The sequence below is a fragment of the Lithobates pipiens genome, unplaced genomic scaffold, assembly GCF_037356315.1.
Source record: "Lithobates pipiens isolate NorthernLeopardFrog02 unplaced genomic scaffold, aLitPip1_a1.2 Scaffold_18, whole genome shotgun sequence".
NCBI lineage: Eukaryota > Metazoa > Chordata > Amphibia > Anura > Ranidae > Lithobates > Lithobates pipiens.
In genome coordinates, this window is record NW_027507758.1 from 98,641,420 (window position 1) to 98,659,986 (window position 18,567).

At 42.0% G+C, this 18,567-nt stretch overlaps 1 protein-coding gene across 1 annotated transcript in view; it reads right to left on the bottom strand.

Moving 5' to 3' along the window:
* The window catches only part of PLEK (pleckstrin), a 64,809-nt gene extending 59,302 nt beyond the window's left edge, over window positions 1-5,507 (bottom strand). The window contains exon 1 of the mRNA XM_077485940.1: window positions 5,319-5,507. Within this exon, the coding sequence (XP_077342066.1) occupies window positions 5,319-5,507 (189 nt within the window). The remainder of the gene's footprint in view (window positions 1-5,318) is intronic.
* Window positions 5,508-18,567: the final 13,060 nt, after the last annotated feature.

The following is an 18,567-nucleotide window of genomic DNA, read 5'->3' on the forward strand; positions in this document are numbered from 1 at the left end:
TTTCCAGTACCTTCTCAGCCAATAGAAACATGTCTGTGTATACTGTGTGATTGTATACTGTGTGTCTGTATAGGGGTGGACTGACAACTCATGGGGCCCCATAATCTCCTAATGCCCGAGGGCCCTATGAGTTGTCAGTCCACCCCTACCATACAGACTAGAAATCAATTTTAAATGAGATTGTTCTTCTTTTTATAAGACAAAGGGTTAAAATGCCTGCATACCTTAAAACCCCATGCACACTGGACCTTTAGCCCTGGTGCATGGGACTCTGGCATAGGGAAGGGCACAATTGCACTGTTCAGCCCTGCTGTCAACAGCCTGTCACCTTTATAAGAAGGTAACAGGTGCTGTGACTAGACAGTGCACCTACCTGTATGAACTTCTAGGCCAGTATGTGCCCAGGTACGAACGCCCAGAATGCAGACTTCCTGCATTCTGGGCATTTGCCCCAGGGGGCATTCTTTCCTAAGCATTCACACCACTAGGTGTACTGTTCAGCCCAATCCAGCCTCAGCAGCAATCAGCCCCTCATAGCCCTTGTACACACGGTCGGAGATTCCGACAACCAAATCTGATTTTGTCCGTCGGATTTTGTCCGATGGATTTTGTCCGAAACTGTTGCATACACACGGTCAGACAAAGTTGTCGGAAAATCCGACGTGATGACGTTATTTCGTTACGACAGGACTACGTTCAGGCTAGTAGCCAATAGCTTTGGTGTAGGAATTTGATCCGAGCATGCGTGGCACTTTGTCTGATCGGAATTCTCTACACATGATCGGAGTATGTCCGATCGGAGCATTTTGTCTGAAAATTTTACCAACAAGTTGGAAAACTTGGTCCGTCGGATACTCCGATGGAAACAGTCTGATGTAGACCACACACAGTCAGAATATCCGACAAAACGGTCCGATCGGACACATTCCGTCAGAATCTCCGACCGTGTGTACAAAGGCATAGAGAGATTAGCCCCTTAGTAAATCAGCCCTATTGACCGCCTGTCTATTTGTGACTTTATTCAGATTGTGTCTTAGATAAGAAATAAGTAAACAACATTCCACTTAGTTTACATAAATTTCCATTGGTGCACACACTGCCTTTTAATGCTCCATATAATTTTTCATAAGCTCAAAAAAAGCTAGGAAATAAATGCTGGATGAAAAATGCTAATAATAGCATTTTTGTGCCAGCTTCTAGTAGCATTTTAGTAGCTTTTAGAAGCTTTTAGGAGCAATAGCGTTTTTGTAGTACATGAAGAAAAAAAAGCTATATAAAAAAAAAAAAAAGTTGTTAGGAACATTTTAGTAGCATTTAGAAGCAGCTATGAGCATTTAGCGCATTCAGCATTTTTTTCTGCTGGGAAAATGCTCCAAGAAACTCTACAAAAACATTTTTTTTCTGCTCCTAGACACTGAAGCTCAAAAAATGCTAATAGCCTAAAGTAGTCTGCATGAACACATAGGATAATACTATTTAGCTTCTAGGAGCAGAAACAAAAAATGCTAATAACAGTTACTAGGAGCTTAAAAAAACAAAAGCTTGTGAGCCTAAGTATAGTGGAAGGACCTATGTTTACTGTATCTCGTAGAAGGACGATGCACATTAGAAGTATTAGAAGAGTTGTATGAAGTATTTTAATGTGTTTTCTTAAAAGGAGTGTGCATGAAGGTTAATAATGTCCAATGACATTGCTGAGAATCAAAAGCTTCAACATACTCTCTTGTGCTTGGGGTGGTTTAATATGTCCCCATGTTCACAGAGGAATACTACCAAGTGCCAAATATTTGAAGAGGATGATGCATCTAAGGCCTTATTAGCACGAACACCCAATCAAAGGCTGTCTTTGCCCACACAATATGCTCAGGTGTCTCGGGCATTGGCGTGCAGACAGTCCTATTCATGTCAGTTGGAACATGGTGGCTGCATGGCTGCTGTTCCCAATTTTATACCTATGTGGGTGTGTGTCATCAAACCAGACATTGTGAGTTCCAGTACACCCCACACACATGTCAGATTGGGAGCAGTGGCTGTTCATGCAGCCTCTGTGTCCCACTTAACATGAATGAGGCTGCCTGCACACGGATGCACAGAACACCTGAGCATCTCCTTCCAGCAATGATGGCTCATTTATATGTGTACACTTAAAGTATATGTGAACCTTTACTATATATATATATATATATATATATATATATATATATATATATATATATATATATACACCGTATTTGCCGGCGTATAAGGCGGCTGGGCATATAAGACGACCCCCTACTTTTCGATTTAAAACATTGGTTTTGTGCTGCACTCACTGTATAAGACGACCCCCTTGTGCGGTAATACCGTATGTTCAGAAACAAAGTTGGCGCCGGGTAACATGCTGTCTCACAGTATACATATAGTATACCGCCCTGAACCAATCACGGCAAGCTATGCATTCTATTATTGCATACAATGCCTGCTCAGATTGGCAGAGGCTGTAACATCATCAGCCCGTGCCTCTGACTCTCACAGCCAATCCGAGCAGGCTACTGTATTCATTAATAGAATACATCGCTCGCCGGGATTGGCTCAGCAGCGTATATTGTATGTATACAGTATTACCGCACACTCTGCGAGTATCCGGAGGGCTTAACATCCAGCCGGTGGCTGGCATATGATAACCCCAGCTTTATACCCGGCGTATAAGACGACCCCCGCTTTTTGCCCATTTTGTTTTACTGTAAAAGTTAGTTTTATACGTCGGAAAATACGGTGTACAGTATATACCTTTTTTTCTCTTTTTTTTATAAGTGATCACATATTCTCTTAGCTGCATAAGGGACTTAGAGAGCCAGGGTGGAGAAACAGCAGTACACTGATTTTCCTAGTGAATGTCTGTTTTATATTATTTTTGTATAGAGAGAGAGGGCCCAGGGGAGTTTCGCCCTTTGCCCCCTTAAAAATTCAGCACTGGTTGTAGCCCATCCACGCCACTACAACTGAAGAAGCCGTACTTTCCCGGAGGTGACAAGTTGCACTCCACCAGGAGGTGACAGGCTGCAACAAGCACCCCCCACATCCGAGGTGACAGGCTGCACACACACAACCCTAGCTACCCCACTCCGGATGTGGTAGGCAGCACACACACAACACTGCAGCCCGCCTAACCCCTCCTCCTCCTGGAGGTGACAGACAGCACACACACCACCCCATCTCCTGCCCCAACCCAATCTCCCATCAATACCCCCCCCCATGGAGGTGTTTTGGTCCCTGGTGCTGAGGAGGTGGCAGGCCCCTGGGTTAGAGCCTTTGTTAGGTGGATATTGCTGTCTGTGTCCCCATTGAGGGGACTGTCCACCACTTTCTGTCCTGAAAATAAAACTGGGAATATGCAAATTTTCTTAAGGCTTACAGAACTGTGAATTCTTCCCATCTTACTAATAAAAGTGTGTCCTTGTCTATGTCCTAAATGGAGAGGCTCTTTCTTCCTGTCCTACTGATGTGAATGGAAATGAAAAAAAACCTCTCTAATGGCTACACAGCAGAGGATATACCCATCCTGTATTCCAGGGGTCTTCAGAAACAAAGGGCCAGTTTACTGTCCTTCAAAATTTAGGGGGGGCGGAGTTTGGCCAGTGGGAGTAGAAAATGCCCCAGTATATATGGGAGTAAATAATGTCATAGGCTTGGTGGCCAGTAGGAGCAAAAAAATGATATCATTGGTGTCAGTTTGGGGAATGGTGCCCCCTTGTTGGTATCAGTGGAAGGAATAATGCCCCAAGGGCCGGATAAAGGCAAGCAAAGGGGCACATAATGCCCCGCGGGCCATAGTTTGGAGACCCATGCTCTATTCTATCCAAAATGGGGAAAAAAAAGGTCTTGCATCTTATTTGAAAGAAACTGTTATGCCCCATACACACTATCAGATTTTCTGTAGATTTTTTACTTCAGGTTTACCAAAACCATGTAGTGCAAGGGCCTGCCTGATTGCATACAAACTAAAACTCCTAAAGTTTGGCCTCATATTATATGGTTTTGGTATATCTGAAGGAAAAACTCAGCCGAAAAACTGATAGTGTCTATGGGGCTTTACAAAGAAAAGGATCCTGGATATGATGAAATTTACTAATAAGGAAGTAGTATGTTTGAGGAGATTATACGTTGGGGTTCATTGAAAAGCATAACAAAAACATTTTTAATCATAAATCAGGCCAGAAGCGTACACCTCCTGGAAAAGACTTAGGCGCTCCGGAAAGCTGACCCGTTACACATGGGAGCAAATGTTTTGTATAAACATTGATAAAGTTTTCTGTTCGCATTTTGAAAACATGCATATTGGTTCTTGCTAAAAGCTATGTATGTCAAGGAAAAGTATGTCAAAATACTGGAAATTATCACAGAACAAATAAAAGGTATTGAATGAACAAGTATAATTAAGATGCACTCCGGGTGCAGATATTTTGTAGGATTACTATAACTAAACAGTTACTTGTATCTGAAAGATTACTTGTAGTGTTCAGTCATGAACCTAGAGAGCATAAACATCTACACGGATTTCTCCAAAAATATTGAAGAATTAAAGCAGAACTCCAGTCAGGAAAAAACAAGATAAAAATAAGCATCCCAAAAAACAACATAACAAAATCAGCCTTTGCTGATTGATGATGTCAGGACCTTAGCCGGCTGGAGCATGGAGCACCAGTCTAGCAGAGCAGAGGAATGGAGGATCAGGTAAGTAAACCTTTGGTTTAGTGTGCCCTAGACCAGGGATATGCAATTAGCGGACCTCCAGCTGTTGCAGAACTACAAGTCCCATGAGGCATAGCAAGACTCTGACAGCCACAATAATGACACCCAGAGGCAGAGGCATGATGGGACTTGTAGTTTTGCAACAGCTGGAGGTCCGCTAATTGCATATCCCTGCCCTAGACCTAAACGAGCAATTACCCCTTGCAGTGCAGGTGCAGTCCCATGCAATGGATAGTTTTAAAGCTCTGCAGATTTGGGCTTTAAATAAAAGACACTGAAAATAATATCAATGGAAGAATAAATGTACCAGGTAGAAGAGAAATAATTAAATGATATACAACCCCTTACTCCCCTTACTCCCCCTCCTCCCCTATTCTACCTTTATGTGTCAGCAAAAAAAAAAAGATCACAATGAATCAAATGAAAGAATCAACTTTATCTATGCATGCATTCAGAACAATGAATGATAAGGGCTGATTGGGTGATATGATCACATTCGATCATTTTTTTTTCTGTTCTATTAAAAACAACAAACCTATATACTATAGCTCACAATTCCACGACACTCTGCTTTAGCAAGGTCTTACCTTTTTCACCAGATAGCCCTCTCTTATTTTCTGTGGCTCCCTCTCCATTTCCATTTTCCTTCTTCTCACAAGACACTTTTTTGGTTGTGACAGATAAAGCGATGGTTTATTTTCTGTGCAGCTTTCACAAGAAAGGGTGAGCAGCCAATCAGAGGCTTTGCCGGGAGTTTCCTCATTTAGAGGTTGCATAGAGGAAGCGATGTAACACATTTTTTTTTTTTTTTTGGTTGGGTTACTTTTTCAGAAAAGATCTTTGTCAGAATATTACAAACAATGTGGAAGAAAAACAAGAATTTTGATGTTAATAGAATAGTACCGGGGATTACCAGTGCCCAAAATCCCCACCTTGGGTCAGGAGCACCAACTAAAATACACAGAAAACAGTACAACCCAATGTCAAGCAAATTATAAACACTTAAAAAAAAATTGTGCAACTGAGTTAAAATGTCATGTCAGGAACACCAACTATGCATTCAGAACAATGAATGATAAGGGCTGATTGGGTGATATGATCACATTCGATCATTTTTTTCCCCGTTCTATTAAAAACAACAAACCCATACAGCTCACAATTCCACAACGCTCTGTGTTAGCAGAAATCACATGTGTCTTACCTTTTTCACCAGATAGCCCTTTCTTATTTTCTGTGGCTCCCTCTCCATTTCCATTTTCCTTCATTTTCCATTTTTTAGAAAATTGGTCATGAGGCTATCCATTCCAGTATTCAGTGGTAAATATAGCTCTGTTACACACATGTAATTCAATATAAGATAAAAAATAATAAATAATAAATGTATCTCTTTTAGAACAAATTATCCCCCAGAAGAAGACAGTGACTAAATAGGTCAAAATGCGTATTTATTTTTTTTTTTTGACATGGCAAGCATTGTAATGTAATGCTATGTATCTACATGTTTGCATGATTGTATTCTGGTATATGTATTTTGCCTCAGGACCAAAGCTAATTTTTTAATGTGTGAAATGCGATCTAATATTGTTTATCTTAAAACTTTTTTATACATCGATTGACTATGACAATCTGCTGCTAAAAAGCCCCTTGTAGAAACTTTTCCATTTAAATTTCAGTCGAGGTGTGCAACCTCATACCTCTCACATATGTGTCCTTCCCATTACAGTGATCAAAGTCAATTTCAGCTTTGGATGGATCTCCGACTAGCCAGTGGATAAGCCGGCTAGTAGCTCAGGTCTCCAGGTGGGACAGGAGAGCCCGAGAGAGCCGTGGTCGGAGGGGGGACGTCCCCTCCCCCTGCTTGTAATAGCAACTGAGTGACTACTTAGCCGCTCCAGTTGCTATCACAAGAGAGCCGACCATCGACTGGTAATGGGGGGATGCCCCGGTACAACCACTTGAAGTCAAATGACATACCAGGTACGTGATTTGGTGGCAAACAGTTAATATTATACATGTTGTGACAAGTTGGGGAATCTGTAACTCATTGGAAGCAGCACACAGTGAGTTTACTCCACCGCAGCAGTAAGTTTCATGGCATTTCTGCCCACTTTTATTTAAAACAAAGCGAAAAAGAAACACAAAAGTTCACACGGATATCTTCCCACGCAGGGAGTTCTCACCATCAATACAATAAACAAGCAATATTCAGCCATGTGGCTCTTTCTTTGCATTTGAGGCTCAGTTCACACTAGTGCGATGCCGGAACCCTGTGAATCCAGGGATTCATGAGGAAGTCGTGTGACGAAACATGTCGGGGGCGTGGCTATCTGGCAACTATCTTTTGACATACTAAGGAGTACAGCTGAGGCGGAGGGAGGAGGAGACACAGGAGAGAGGACTGGACGATATTTTTGGCGCTGATTTTAACTCGATGCTTCGCTGTCAGGTACCAAACAGCAATCATTAAGAGCTAGAGACAGTGTTTATGCCGCTAATCCTGCCAGTATCTAGTGTGCTCACCGATGCCTTGGAGGAAAGGAAGCTGTTGTTGAGAAGTGAAGTGTTTTTGAAGTGCTTTCATTCAAGTTTGGTTCATGTGAGTGTAATAATGAGTGGTTTTTATTGAGATGAAAAGATTTTTACAGTGTTACACTATGGAAAGTCTTTCTTTCTCCCTGAGATATTTTGAGAGGAAATTCTAGTGATATCTGAAAGAAAGTGTCATTTCCTTTTGAAATGGGGCTTTGCTTCCTATGGTCGCATATTTTATATGCTTCTGTTTTTCTGTGTTTTGTTTCAGGAATGCAACCAGATCTTCTATAAAGCTGCTGGAGAGTGGGTGGTTTAGATAGTTAGAAGATAGGAGTTATGTGTTATGTAACTTGTCTACATGTGAAATTGTTCAAAAATATTGTGTGTTCGCTTTACCTTTCCTTTTCCCTTCCCTATCCAAGTTTTGAGTTCAGGTACCAGATTTTCAGCACTGAAAGTCTTTATTTTTCCAGACGATGGGGACATCGTCTAATGCAGAGGGGGGAGTATGTAGCGCCCTGCTCCTGATGGGCAGATGCTATTATTTTTCAAATTTAGTTGTCTGAAGCTGTAGTTGGCTCAGACTAATTTTCTCTAAAAGTTCTGGTTTCTGTACCAGTCTAGCTGGGTTGCACTGATTCTCACTTGACCGTAAGTGTCGCTGTCACCGCCAGTAAGTGTGGAAATGCAGCAAGCTGGATGTATTGAATACCACCTCTTGCTCGGAAATAGCTCAGTGGGAATGGTTCCCCTGCTGTGCATTCTGGGAGAGGGTATTTAAGGTACCGACTCCTGGCCTGGGGTCTGTGTCGCATGTTCCTGCTCCTCGGGGCCGGCTGGTCCGAGGCTACGCAACTGAGAGGGTAGGCCCAGAAAAGATCTTTGGGCCTACTGATTCAGGGGGGATTCAGGGGTGGTCCTGTGCTGTCTCGCCTGCGGGGAGAAGCCAAGAAAATTGGTGGATCCAGGGGGGGACTTTTCCGGTAGAGGACCGAGCACAAGGCTGGTGTCTCTGGAGGAGCCTGGAAACTCAGTTGGAGGATGCAACCAGGATCAATACCCGTACAGTATCGCCAGGTCGGCTGAAAGAATCTTGTACTGTATGGTAGTCCTTTAATACTCTCAAGTTTTCTAAGTTCAATTGACAAGTCTGCAGCAGAGACTTTGTTGAGCATCTCATCGGCTGCTAGGTCAAGTGAGAGGGGCCTCTGGATCAGACCAATACCTCTAACCTGAAATTACTAGGTGCCTGAACTCCCCCTTATCCTCTGACCCTCTATTGAAGGACTTTTGCGCTATTCCTGAATAAATGTAAAACAAAAGGACTAAGTGTCGGATTCATCATCATTTGGGCTACTTTCCAACGGGACCCCTAAGATGGAGAAGCAAGCAGGTGAGGTAAGAGTAAGCCCAAATAAAACCAGCAGCTCCTTCGGGGGTTAGTGCTACACTTGTTTTAAACTTTTCTTTTACATTTCTTCAGTTACTTCCTGGTTTCTTGTCTAGGCAAATGATGTCTTACATCCCAGGAGTCTTCAGGAGAGGAGAATGGGTTTTCTCAGTTAAGCACACTCTCCTGCATGCATACCTGAAAGGGGAGATGGATTCCAGGAAGTGAATGCGACATGAAGCATTTGCCCTTACTTAAGATGGCCATGGCCAGAAATGCTAGGGAGGTGTTTTTCAAAGTGAATTCTGAACAAAATAAAGCATGGAGACATGGATAGATTGGGGGAGTTTGCTTTAAATATGAAAAATTAAGTTAACAGTATTTTTGGTTTGTGGTGCTCATATGCAGTGAAGATCCGCTTTAATTATAGTATTGTGTAATGGAAAGCAAACAGGGGCACCTCAAGGAGCAATTAACCCTTTCAAATGAATACCATCATGTGGCTTTAGTTTAGGGTACTCAGGGCTAAACCCAAAGCCTTGCTGTGGTGTCCCTGTAATCTTCTGCATGGTGCCCCTCATACAAATGGAAATGACAAGACAGCATTTTCCCTTCATTAGTACCTGTCATCGCACACACCGATTGGTGATTAAGAGAACCAAAAGTCTAGGCCTAGGAAGCATGTAGAAACACTTTACTTGTATACCGTTAATAACATAATATCCACTTCAGCAGAGGTTGTGAGTACATCCCAGTACTACTACATTCACACAGTTTGCGAGGTTCCATACTAACTAAACATCTAGAGAAACCCACATCCACAGTTTTGCCATGGTTGAGTTAACATACACTTTCATCAAAGGATATACATTAGAGGTCCCCTTATTTTTCCATTAGGGAATAATACAAATGCCCCCCCCCCCCACACACACAAAGGGGGTGCACACCCCAGCAATGCAAGCACTCATAATGTCTGCTGACAAGAAGAAAGGAGGCATTTACCACTTTTCTGCCTACTTAAAGTGGAACATCGGTAAGTTGTTTCATAATTCCATCTATTATACCTTCTGCCCTTGTTGTTTTAACTTTGGATAGTAAAACATTTTTTTTTCTACCAGTAAATACCTTATACAGTAGGTGCCGCCAATATTGTGTTTCCAGCGCGATAGGATCACCGATGCGAGCTGTGCTTCTCGCGCTCGCCGCCCCCACGAGATGCTGCGCATCCATAGGAATGTATTGGGGGCGGCAAGTGGGAGGAGCGACATAGCTCGGCGCTGGCTCCCGCTGACTATTCCTTCAACTGTTAGCGGCGAGATTGACACAATATCGGCGGCACCCACTGTACAGCCCGTTTCCTGCTTCTTGTCTGGAAAACCGCCTAGGCGTATGACATCATGCACAGCTCTCTCTCTCACTCTCTTGAGTTTGCCAGGAAGGGAGGGGGGATGAGTCAAAGGAGGGCCAATCAGAGCTGCAGAGTTGGAGGTGTGCCTCTGTGTGTCTGTAAATCCAGGAAGTGAACAGGCAGCAGCTTCAGCTGCTTACAGTTAAAATGATTACAGCCAGACTCAGTGGAGGGAGATTTCTGCAGCATATTTGGCAAGTACACAATATATAAAATAATATGCAAAGTGGTTGGAGGGAAGCTTCAGAATGGCAAAGATATTTTTATTACAAATTATGTGAGCATACTGCAGTTTCTCTTTAAATGTCCAGCAACCATTACTTATATATATATATATATATGTATATATAATAATATATATCTTCATATATCCTGATTGAGTGGCAGGAAAAGGTCACCAAGAAATCTTAAGGTAGGACCTTTAAATAATAGGACCATACATCCCACTAGACTTGTATATCTCATTTTGCTTTTTTGGGGGGGTCCCACCAATATACAGAAATATACTTTTTCATGTCAAAATCAAAAGTTATTTGAATTAATCACAGTTAGAAACTCAAACGCCTCCTTTGAGTCAGTATAAAAGAGGAACTTCATTCAGCCCAAGCACTGTAGCTGCTGACTTTATAAAAAATATTCTTATCAGCCCATGAAGTCTTGCGCTGTCTTCCTCAGCATGATTCGACTGATTCATACATTATTATTCACTATCTGTATTTCACATGATGATGATTTATTAATGGGAGACTTCATAATTGTGAATACTAATAAACAGATTACTTGAAGGTGCCAGGAAAACTTGTAAGAAGGGACTCATGCTGATAGAGGAGGAATGAAGCAGCAAACAAAAGTGACATTTAGTGCTCTTAATTCAAGTACACACTATAGAGCCCATCCAAACTGTGGCCCTGGGGCCGGATGCGGCCATTTGTTAGCCTTTATCCGGGCCTTGAGGCAATTATTCTTGCCACTGACACCAATAATGGGGCATCATTCCTGCCACTGACACCAACAATGGGGGGCTATTCCTTCCACTGACACTAATTATGTGGCATAATTTCTTCCATTGCCAACAAAGATAGCACGCTATTCTTCCTACTGACAATATTTCTCCCCCTAATATAAAAGATTGGGCATTGCTAGTCTACGGCCCGCCTAACATCTGAAGGACAGTAAACTGGCCCTTTCTTAAAAAAGTTTGGAGGCCCCTGGTTTAAACTTTCCCAATGAATCATTTCCTAAATTGTGGTACTATAAACATTGTGTGCATTATATCATGCTCTACATGTAATGTACAATATGTGGGTCGTACCACCAGTCACCTGCGCACAAGAATTGGGAGCACTTTTGCAGGGGTCAGAACCCCTCTGCTTCTCATTCGTCCAATGCGTCCTGCCATTTCCAGAACATGCATAACAGTGACAAGTCATCTTTTTCATTCCATGGGGTGAGAAGGGTTTTGTCATACTCTGGAGCTGGAGATGTTCACAGAAGACTGTTGGAGTGAAGAACGTGCAGATTTGTACAATTTACAAACTAGGTTTCCACAGGGTTCTCAATTACGGGTGCAATATTACTATATTTTTAAAATAAAAGTTGCTACATTTAGTTTCCTTTGGTCTCAGTCATGTTGTAATGTTATTATACTCCTTTTTGCACCAAATTCACATTTTTTTTTTTTTTGCCGTCATGCTTTTTTTTTTTTTTTTTTTTTCATTTCATGTATGTTCTGTTTTCCCACCCCATGTGAGGTTTATGCTTCAGGGTCCCACAGCTAGCTATGACTAAGGCCTTATCAGCAGAAATGTGTCAGTAATTGCATCTTGTGTGCAGGATGTGTTTCTACAAAAGTATCAGAAGACAAGCTGTGTTTGGCGTTTGGGGATTTCTACAGAACACTGCTAATTGAGTGTGGGGTTTAATGAGAAGTTAAACAGTGCACACTTGGTTTTCGGGATAGAGACAGTCAGCCTGGGAGGAAATGACTAGATCAGCTTATCTCAACCTTTTCAACACAGAGGAACCCTTGAAATAGTTCTCCAGTCTCGGGGAACCCCTGCTAAAAATTAGAAACCTACAACTCATGATAGATTAGTGTGATGGTCAATGGGAAGAATTGTCCTTACACTTGTGGTCATTGGGAAGAATTCTTTCCTTACAGATAGCTTGGGCGGCACAGTGGTGTGGGTGGCACAGTGGTGTAGTGGTTAGCACTCTCACCTAGCAGGAAGAAGGGTCACTGGTTTGAATCCCAACCACACCACAACACTACCTGCCTGGAGTTTGCATGTTCTCCCTGTGCCTGCATGGGTTTCCTCCGGGTACTCCAGTTTCCTCCCACAATCCAAAGACATGCAGGCAGGTTAATTGGCTTCTGTCCAAAAAATTGACCCTAGTATATGAATGGGGACCTTGGATTGTGGGCTCCTTAGGGGTAGGGACCGATGTGAGTGTGCAATGTACAAGGACAATTGTAGACACTCACTCAGGATGGACTGGTGTCTTTATTCAACCTTAGAAACTATGAAACGACATAGCTAAAAAGATTGATGGTGTCAGTAGGAACTTATCTGAGAGGCAGAAATGGCCCAATGCTGAAGGAACCCCTAGCAACCTCTGGAGGAACCCTAGGGTTCCACAGAACCCTGGTTGAGAATCACTGAACTAGATGATGCTGGACATCCTTGAACCAGGAAAAGAAGTGTATTTTTTCTGAAATGCAGCAGATTCTATTATACCCTGTGAAAACTGCACAGTGTGCCGTGAATTCAGACTAAGCATTTTCATTACTGGAAGGAAGCCTGTACAATTGTGCAAAACTAAAGGGAAGGGTGGAGTTCATATTTAACCCACCACTGTACTGTATGTAGTCATGCACATGTTCATGTACTGTCAAGAAATTTAAAGGATGACTTTCATGCAAACAAATGAGGATGGTCTGAGTATAACATTTTTTATTGACCTGGCTGGCATCTTGGCCAGAATTGTAATGTCAGACTTCAAGTAAGAGTATGAGATGGTACGATTCAGAAAGTGCTGTGTCCTCAGTAGATTTAGGCTCCATTCACACTCAGAAGCACCACCTTCCTGAAAAGTGATCCAAGGTGGAGAGGAGGTTTGCAGGCCTTCAGGAAGTGAAATTGTCACTTTTTTTTTTAACTGTCGAACTATGATTTTGCACTGTGGGACCATGACGCAGCCAGGAATGAGGCGTTTGGTTAGTTGCTGCAACACCATCCCATTCACTTTCATTGGAGAGTTTTCCTATCACCTGTCAAATTTGACATGTCGAGTTAAAATTGCTGCCTTGAATCAAATTGTCATATTACCTCAACAATGTTTACTCACCCAAGCGACATGTCTGCTTGTAGATGGGTGGCTAAAGGAAGGTGAAAACACAGATCAGCTGCTTGTGTTGACCTTCCACTGGCCGCCTGTGTAAAAGGAGCTTTAGGATTATATAGGCCTCCATTCATAGAAGAGGAAAGAGATTACTCTTCCAAGAAATGTGCGTTTTAGTAATATCAGGAAGCTGGAGGCTTTGCTAAATCATAATGTCCCCAAAGTTCACTTTGTTGCCATCCCTTTTTAATCTTATATGAAAGTGTTGCATGTCCTTTATGGAAATGTGTTTCGCCTGTTATGGTTATACTGACCACCTATTCAGTATCACTTCTCCTGTTCTTATGGTTTACGTTGTTAGCATCTCTTGTCATGATATACATTATGTAACAGGATTTTCCAGCAGAGAATAGAATTGCAATAGAGAACAAGGCTGATGTTTGGCTGCCTTTAGCACTGTTAGAATGTGGCTTCGTTTTTTTACATAGTTTGCCCCTTTTTCTAACTAAAATATTATCTCATTCTCTGCAGCTATTACCTTTTGTACCACCACCCCCTCCCTTTAGAATGTAAGCTCTACGAGCAGGGCCCTCCTGTACCTTTTGTATTGTACTGTAATTGTGTTGTCCCCCCCCCTATACATTGTAAAGCACTGCGTAAACTGTTGACGTTATATAAATCGTGTATAATAATAATAATAAAATTATTGGGCCATAAAGAGTGCATATGGATCCAGGATCATTTAATGGTATATCCCAAGTATAAGCAATATATAGGAGAGAAAGAATACAAGACTTTCAAGGTCAACTCAACAAAACACGTTGAGTCGATCGCTCATCTTTCTCCAATAATATTGTGATTATACTACAAGTAATGTGATTTTAGAAGATATGAACATAGTGATATAGTTCACGTGGCAAACACAAAGCCCGCCAGGCCATTTCATGTGGCTCTCGCACCCCAGGCTTTTTTTTTCCACCTGGAATGTGGCAGAACTTCATTCTGCCACTTCTGTCTCTTGTCCTCTGCTCCCCACTCACCGCTGTCACTTGTAAACACCAAAGTCGTCTTTGTTTACAAGGACAGCTTTCCTCTTGGTGGCTCTGAAAGATCACTGCCTGCCCTGCACTTATGACAGGAACAAGGGAAATGCAGGTACAGTATGGGATGGGGCATCATATGGCAAGCTGCATTGTGATCCCATCTGTGCCCGTGTGCACAGATGCCGACCAATGATCTCTCTAGAAGTGAGAGAGAGAGGCAGGAGGTACTAGAGCCAGGCTGAGTAGGTGAGATGGGAGAAAGCTTTTGGTGGGACTGGGGTGAAGATGAGGGCTGTGGAGGGAGATGTGTAGTGTGATAGTTTTACAGATACAATCAACCCTTTGATGGCAACTATAATGTTGATGTATCCGTGTTGGTGACATTTCTCCTTAACTTCTGGCCAGGACATTGTGGAGGTGGGTGAGGAGAGTCATGCTTGAAGAGAAAGCTTGGAAACTCCAGCCAGTTGTGGAACAATGATCACTTTATTAGATAGGAACGGGTTTGAGGAGTTAATGTTAGAGCTGCTGTTTGTGGGTAGATTTATTCATCCATAAGAGCATTCCCACAATTTGTTACCTCAAATTTGCTGGACCTTTTGAAAATTAAATAAAGCTTCTGAGCGATATTAGTGTTCTTCTAACTAAAATAAGTCACCTGAAATTTGGTTGCATTTGTTATAGATAAGCCTGTATAATTCTGCATTAATGTTAGTGGCATGCATGAATACAAAACTAATTCTCTTTATATTTTCCTTATTAAAGTTTTGGCTCTTGTAATAGTATCATATACAGTGCCTTGCGAAAGTATTTGGCCCCCATGAACTTTTAAACCTTTTGCCACATTTCAGGCTTCAAACATAAAGATATAACATTTTAATTTTTTGTGAAGAATCACCAACAAGTGGGACACAATTGTGAAGTGGAACGAAATCTATTGGATATTTTAAACTTTTTTAGCAAATAAAAAAACTGAAAAGTGGTGCGTGCAAAATTATTCGGCCCCTTTACTTTCAGTGCAGCAAACTCACTCCAGAAGTTCAGCGAGGATCTCTGAATGATCCAATGTTGTCCTAAATGACTGATGGTGATAAATAGAATTACCTTTGTGTAATCAAGTCTCTGTATAAATGCACCTGCTCTGTGATAGTCACAGGGTTCTGTTGAAAGCGCAGAGAGCATCATGAAGACCAAGGAACACACCAGGCAGGTCCGTAATACTGTTGTGGAGAAGTTTAAAGCTGGATTTGGATACAAAAAGATTTCCCAAGCTTTAAACATCCCAAGGAGCACTGTGCAAGCGATCATTTTGAAATAGAAGGAGTATCAGACCACTGAAAATCTACCAAGACCTGGCCGTCCCTCTAAACTTTCAGCTCAGACAAGGAGAAGACTGATCACAGATGCAGCCAAGAGGCCCATGATCACTCTGGATGAACTGCAGAGAACTACAGCTAAGGTGGGAGAGTCTGTCCATAGGACAATAATCAGTCGTACACTGCACAAATCTGGCCTTTATGGAAGAGTGACAAGAAGAAAGCCATTTCTCAAAGATATCCATAAAAAGTCTCATATAATGTTTGCCACAAGCCACCTGGGAGACACACCAAACATGTGGAAGAAGGTGCACTGGTCAGATGAAACCAAAATCAAACTTTTTGCCCACAATGCAAAACGATATGTTAGGTGTAAAAGCAACACAGCTCATCACCCTCAACACACCATCCCCACTGTCAAACATGGTGGTGGCAGCATCATGGTTTGGGCCTGCTTTTCTTCAGCAGGGACAGGGAAGATGGTTAAAATTGAGGGGAAGATGGATGCAGCCAAATACAGGACCATTCTGGATGAAAACCTGTTGGAGTCTGCAAAAGACCTGAAACTGGGACGGAGATTTATCTTCCAACAAGACAATGATCCCAAACATACAGCAAAATCTACAAAGGAATGGTTCACAAATAAACGTATACAGGTGTTAGAATGGCCAAGTCAAAGTCCAGACCTGAATCCAATCGAGAATCTGTGGAAAGAGCTGAAAAATGCTGTTCACAAACACTCTCCATCCAACCTCACTGAGCTCGAGCTGTTTTGCAAGGAAGAATGGGCAAGAATTTCAGTCTCTCGATGTGCAAAACTGATAGACATACCCCAAGCGACTTGCAGCTGTAATCGCAGCAAAAGGTGGCTCTACAAAGTATTAACGCAAGGGGGTCCAATAATTTTGCACGCCCCACTTTTCAGTTTTTTATTAGTTAAAAAAGTTTCAAAAATCCAATAGATTTCGTTCCACTTCACAATTGTGTCCCACTTGTTGGTGATTCTTCACAAAAAAAAATTTTTTTATATCTTTATGTTTGAAGCCTGAAATGTGGCAAAAGGTTGAAAAGTTCAAGGGGGCCGAATACTTTCGCAAGGCACTGTACAATTTGTATTGATAAAAATAACCAAACAAGCCTATTTTTAGAACCAGGAAGGCACATAGTGTGATCTACAGAACTGGTCAAGCATTGCAAAATACACATTTACATTGTATTATCTACACTGCAAATGACTCATGGAAAAAAAGACCACAGAGGAGATGACAAGAGTTGTCCACAGACTTTGTTTCCCAATATAGCTGCAGAGGGACTGGTAAATAATTTCCGGTAACAAGAAATTTCAACTGATTCACTTTATCACATGAAACAATGTAAGGTGCACACTTTAGGCTTTACCACTAGGCAGTTCATCAACCATCAGGAAGTGGTGATATCACAAGGCAGGAAGCTCATTAACAGAGCCATAGTCATGAATATGACTTTCTACTGGCAAGAGGGATCTAGTGCAGTTTGTGTATAAAAACCCCTTTCACCCTGGGGTGGTGAGAGCACCGGCGGTAAAATGGCACTATTTTTAGCAATGCTTTACCAGCGTTTTAGCGGTGGTATTCAGCAGCTAAGGGGCAGTTTTAACCTCTGCTAGCGGCCAAGAAAGGGTTGTGAAATGGCCTAGACAGAGTGCAGTGCGAGAGGGGGCAACAGAATAAGGTTGATTACAATGGAGCTATGTCAGCACTAGGTAACGCCCTAGAGAAACAGGAGCCCTATACAGCGTGACTGACATCTAGTGGAAGCTTTGGTTGGAGTGGTGGAGGAGCTTTTATAATTAAAGGCATATTACTACTGTAATTCTGGTGAGTTCATCCCCAAAGGGGAGAGTTTCCCTCACGCAGTGAAGATTATGGTGGAAGTTGTTCTCAATACATCACAACATATACTATTATAGATCTCCTCCATTCCTATTTGACTGGCATATGAACTATATATGAAAGCTTGTCATCTGATTTGATTTGACAAGAGCGCTGCTGCAATATTTAAAAGAAATGCATAGGATGCATTAAGATGAAAAAACACAAACCTTTACAACCACTTTAAGAGTAATTATGTGCATAAAAAAAAGCTCTATTGTTGGGTGCAACCTTGGTATCCAGTACAAGAGCACATTTTACATAAAGTAGTATGGGCAGGACTTTTTATCTCAAACAATAGGTGCTGGAACTCAATCATGACCCCCCAAAAGCCCTCCACCCACTCACACCCTCCAAATCATATCAAATAGTGGGTGTGGTCAGTCAAATTTCATGAACAGTAGGAGGGTCTTAAAGGGGCATTAAATACCAGGATTGCATTACATATAGAGTGCAGAGTTCAGGGGGGTTACACACAGAGTGCAGAGCTGTCACTTGTAAACACAGAAACTGGACTTCTGTGTTTACAAGTGATTATGGTGAGCAGCTTCCCCCCCCCCCCCCCAAGGGTCTGAGCCAGAGGTGGTGGAACTGAGTTCCACCACGTTCATCCTGAAAAAAAGCCCTGAGTACGGGTCACTACTTTTTTAGGTTCAATGGCTTTCAGGGAAAACTTGTGTTTGCAGCACACTCTTATATGCCTGATAATGGACCCTGAACATAATGAACCCTGAGCCAAAAAGGCTGTTTACCTTGTAAGGAAGGTTTCACTGAATGAGATGACATTTTTACTTTGCCAAGAATACCAAACCCTGTGAAAGAAAATAATAAAAAAAATAAAATAAAAAATGTTTTGCACATGATTGGATGATGGAAGTCAAATCATTTACTAAGC